We start from the raw sequence: 4,200 nt of genomic DNA on the forward strand, positions 1-4,200 counted from the left end.
AAAAAGAACATTAGCACAAACCTAGCCTGTATGTATTTTTTTGTATGTCATCGAGAGTATTTAAATGATTTTCAGGAAAAAAATGTGCGATTAAAATGCGATTAATCGCGAGTTAACTTAGGCATTGATGCGATTAATCGCGATTAAAAATTTTTTATCGATTGACAGCACTAATATATATATTAATAAACTAACAGAATACTAAGCTAATAAATCTCTAACTGGAAATCAATTGAAGGATCTCAATGTTGATGATGTCAGTTTTTCTAGGTGATGTCACAATAGTTTTGGGCCAATATGAATACTGATTCAAAATGCAAATGCAGTACAATAGTTAAACATTAGGGGAGCCCTACACAGATGGTTTTACACAAAAATGGTCGACACATTTAGACAGCGCTATAAGCCATTGAGGTACACAGTAAAGTCAATTTCAGTGAAATGCCAGCCGAATGGCAGCCCTCTTCCCTCCAACTCCCAGCAAAATACCCTTTAACTTCCAGCCACTGGAGTGAGCAAGCGGGCAATTTGCGACATAAAGGAATCAAATTAAAACCAAAAATGTTACCAATCCACCATACAAATAAATGATCAACAAGCTCACAGCACACGCCCGGTTTATAAGAGCAATATCTCCTATAAAACAATAAAAATGTCCATCAAAAACTGAACACGACAACATGAATTTTGAGAGATCACACTAAGCTAAACGTAAACAAATAAAATAATGACACAGCAACTAATTACCTGGATACACATTGGATTTATAGTCATGGAAATATTTATGGTCATAAAATTCTCCATTAGTCAGGAACTCCTAATAATTACTGGATTAAGACATCTAATCCCTTAATAGTTGTTAGATTATGTAATGTTTTTAGAGGACTGAAGTTTTATGATTGAACCCAAGTGGCTCAATAAATATCAGCTGAAGAAATTGAATAAAACGTCAAAGTCTTTGAAGCATTTAGCAAGGATTTACTATTCACTGAACTATTTTACAAGTTTAAACTACTATTTTTTGCAAAGTATAAGAAAGATCGTTTCAACAGTCTGAGCATTATCTTAGTTTTAATAGGGAATTACTGCTGAAAACAACATCCTTGTTATTTGAGTGCATGAAGTCGTAAAACAGGATTAAAAATCCACAAGATAAGAATGAACAGGAAAATATTACTCACTTTCCAGAAATTCCTGTTGGCAGCGACTTGATCAGCCATTCAAGATCTCGTATCTTGAATGCAAATAATACAAGGTGCGTAGTGTTATCTAACGTTGAGCCACTCTCTGGATACATGACTCGATGTGTTGTTCTTGCCCCGACATCTTGTTCGTAGCCTTTAACTCGACCATAGTTTATTCTAAACAGGACAAACAGGACTGTGTAAAAGCTCAAACTCAAAACTCTTCCTGATATTTTGAATTCAAATCGCTTCCTGGATGGAAAGCAAAACCTCTTCAAACTTGGAAACAAAATCCGGTGGATTGTTTTTAATTTTCTTTTTTTTTTTATGACTATGACCTGGATGACTGAGAATCTTCACCAGAAAACTGGACAAAACTTTACACTATTGGTGCGTGTGTTCAGCTAAAGTGTAAAGAAGAAGTTACCTTTTATTTCATACCTTATAATGACATCCTGGAAATCTATCAGAGGTCCATAATGTGATCCTTTCAGATTTATAGAATTTCCCACAACAGCACAAGTTCTGCAACCCTCAGTTTGGGGTTTTTCAAACACAGGAGTTGGTGGGATTATCTTAAACAGTGTTTTAATTGTTGCTTTGAAATAGCTGAAGTTATGACTGTTGCTCTGTAAGTGCTGCCAAAAAAAAAAGAAATACAAGCTGTTAGACCAGTTTTATCTCTTTATGAAAGTCAGCACAAATTGTGTGGTGTTTTTATATAATCAACATATTTCTTACCGACCACCATTTGAATTCCTCCTCAGACAGGTCAACATTTGCTGACAGAAATGGTTCAATAGAACGGTTCAGATATCGATTCAGAAACTCATCCTCTTTGGAAAAACATTTCACACACTGACATGTGTTTTGCAAATTATTTTGAATCCACTCAGTCAATTCAGAAGATTTAAGCAGAGCCAGAAATATTCCAGCAGTTGTCACAGCCAGCAGGAAAATACACATTTTGAGCCGGAGCAAAACCCTGTGTCAGTATTACATGAGGTGAGGAATACAAAAAAAATGTTTGATATGAATTCAAAAAAGTTATTTTAATACACATTTTGTACCTTCATCAAACAAGCTTTTAATTTATGAAAAACAGGACTACATAATGTATATATTAAGCGCCTCTTTAAAAAAAACAATATTTTATAAAATAAAAATAAAATCCCTTTACAGTTAGAATACATTGATTCAGTTTGGCTTACCTCAGATGAGAGTCAATCCCTTTTAGATACATTTCTATTTAGGAAAGCTTGGAAAATAATGAAAACTATCAGACAAACTGTTGGACTTTGGAGTAGAAACGGAACAATTCAAGCACTGACGGTTCTGACAGTAGGCTTGCTATCATTTCAAAGGAAGGGGTGTGGCTTATTTAGGGAAGTCCTTTTGAAAAGGTTTTATGTAATATATAAAGCATTTTTAATATTCAAATGAATAATGGAAAAAATCTTGAAACAGAATACATATTGAACCACATTGTAGTGCTAAATAAATATAAATAAACATATATTTTGCTTTAATCTAAGAATTAAGATATAAAGTCTGTAAAAGGTTAATTATAAAGATAATTATGGTGAAGATTGAAAGTACTCATCTCCTTGATAGATTATTATAAAAAAGGGGGGAAAATTCAGTTTTTTTTTTAATATAGAGGTATCTTTCATATATATGTGTGTGTGTGTGTGTGTGTGTGTGTGTGTGTAATACCTGTCTAGCCATCAGAGTGAGGACCATTTTTCGAATTTCACCATCAAATTGAGGACCAGTTGTTGCAAAGTGAGGACATTTGGCGGTGCTCACTTGCTATCTTGTTAATAGTTAGGATTAGGGTTAGTTTTAGGGTTAGGGCATAGAAAGGATTGAAAATGACTGAAAATCAATGGGAGTCAACATATAGTCCTCACTACGTGTGTGTGTGTGTGTGTGTGTGTGCTGTAGGTTAACTTCTTCACTTATTTGTATTTTTAGCTAGTTGAAGTAATTAAATTTAATTTAATAAGAAAAAAACTGTAATAAGTGTATATTTATATATATATATATATATATTATTTGCTTTAAACATAGACTCTTCTAAATTGTAATATTATAATTTCCTAGCCAGTAAGTATCATGTTACTTTAATTTGCATTGATACAGCAGATTAGTTATACATATCAGTTGTAACATTGCCTTTAATGTTCTGTACCAAGTCTAGAATGATGTAATAGGGTCATCTAGGAAACGTTTGCTAACCTTCAACCTTTCTATTTGGTCCAGGGTATTACTGACTTACACTTACCTTGGCCACTTCCATAAAAGGCACTCTGGCTGCATTCTGAACAAACTTTTTCCAGTCTATCCATCTCTTTCTCCTTTTTAGGGGGAACCATTGCTAAATCGTCCCACTCGTGTTTTTGTCCTTCTTTTCAAATTGCCAGTGCTGTTTACATCTCCACCCTCTTGCCCTAAGCTGCTCCACCCATGAAGCAAGGCTGCTTTTTATGGGATAGAAAAAAAAAGAAAAAAAAAAGAAAAAAAAAAAAAAACTGCAAACACCGGTCGGTTTAGCCTGGCCATTTGAGGATCCTCCAGAACCTCCCTATGACCACCCAGCCCCTTCACAGATCACTTTTCTAAGATGTGTAATTACCACTTACAGCACAAACACAGTTTATTTGAATACACATTTGCCATACATAAAACTTTATGCGTAAATTACAGGGACAATAAAGGGTGGGGCTTATGGGTGGTTCAAGGTAAGGATATATGAATGTACTACTGTATATGGTTCAATGACCTCAAATGGGTTTGAAGAGGAAAATAGTTTCTTTTAATTACCTTGGCAATGAAAACAAAGAGCAAAAGCCAACTTTTACGGTCTGATTCAAGGAGTGGAGAAATGTTTAGTCAAGTAATGTCTCTACTAATTAATTCAGCATCAAGATAGTAGAGAAGGAATTCTCAACACTACGGTTTGTATAAGTTGAACCACATTTAGTTATTTAAGATTATTAAAAAAATGTATGTG

General features: G+C 34.1%; 1 protein-coding gene across 1 annotated transcript in view; it reads right to left on the reverse strand.

Moving 5' to 3' along the window:
- The window catches only part of LOC107100127 (CMP-N-acetylneuraminate-beta-galactosamide-alpha-2,3-sialyltransferase 1-like), a 7,325-nt gene extending 4,824 nt beyond the window's left edge, over positions 1–2,501 (reverse strand). The window contains exons 1-4 of the mRNA XM_015398500.1: positions 2,396–2,501; positions 1,926–2,169; positions 1,626–1,822; positions 1,182–1,361 (exon numbers count right to left, since the gene is read on the reverse strand). Coding sequence (XP_015253986.1) covers positions 1,182–1,361; positions 1,626–1,822; positions 1,926–2,169; positions 2,396–2,427 — 653 coding nt within the window. The 5' untranslated portion in view covers positions 2,428–2,501. The remainder of the gene's footprint in view (positions 1–1,181; positions 1,362–1,625; positions 1,823–1,925; positions 2,170–2,395) is intronic.
- Positions 2,502–4,200: the final 1,699 nt, after the last annotated feature.

Source organism: Cyprinodon variegatus, unplaced genomic scaffold (assembly GCF_000732505.1).
Source record: "Cyprinodon variegatus isolate N-32 unplaced genomic scaffold, C_variegatus-1.0 Scaffold938, whole genome shotgun sequence".
NCBI classification, from domain to species: Eukaryota; Metazoa; Chordata; class Actinopteri; order Cyprinodontiformes; family Cyprinodontidae; genus Cyprinodon; species Cyprinodon variegatus.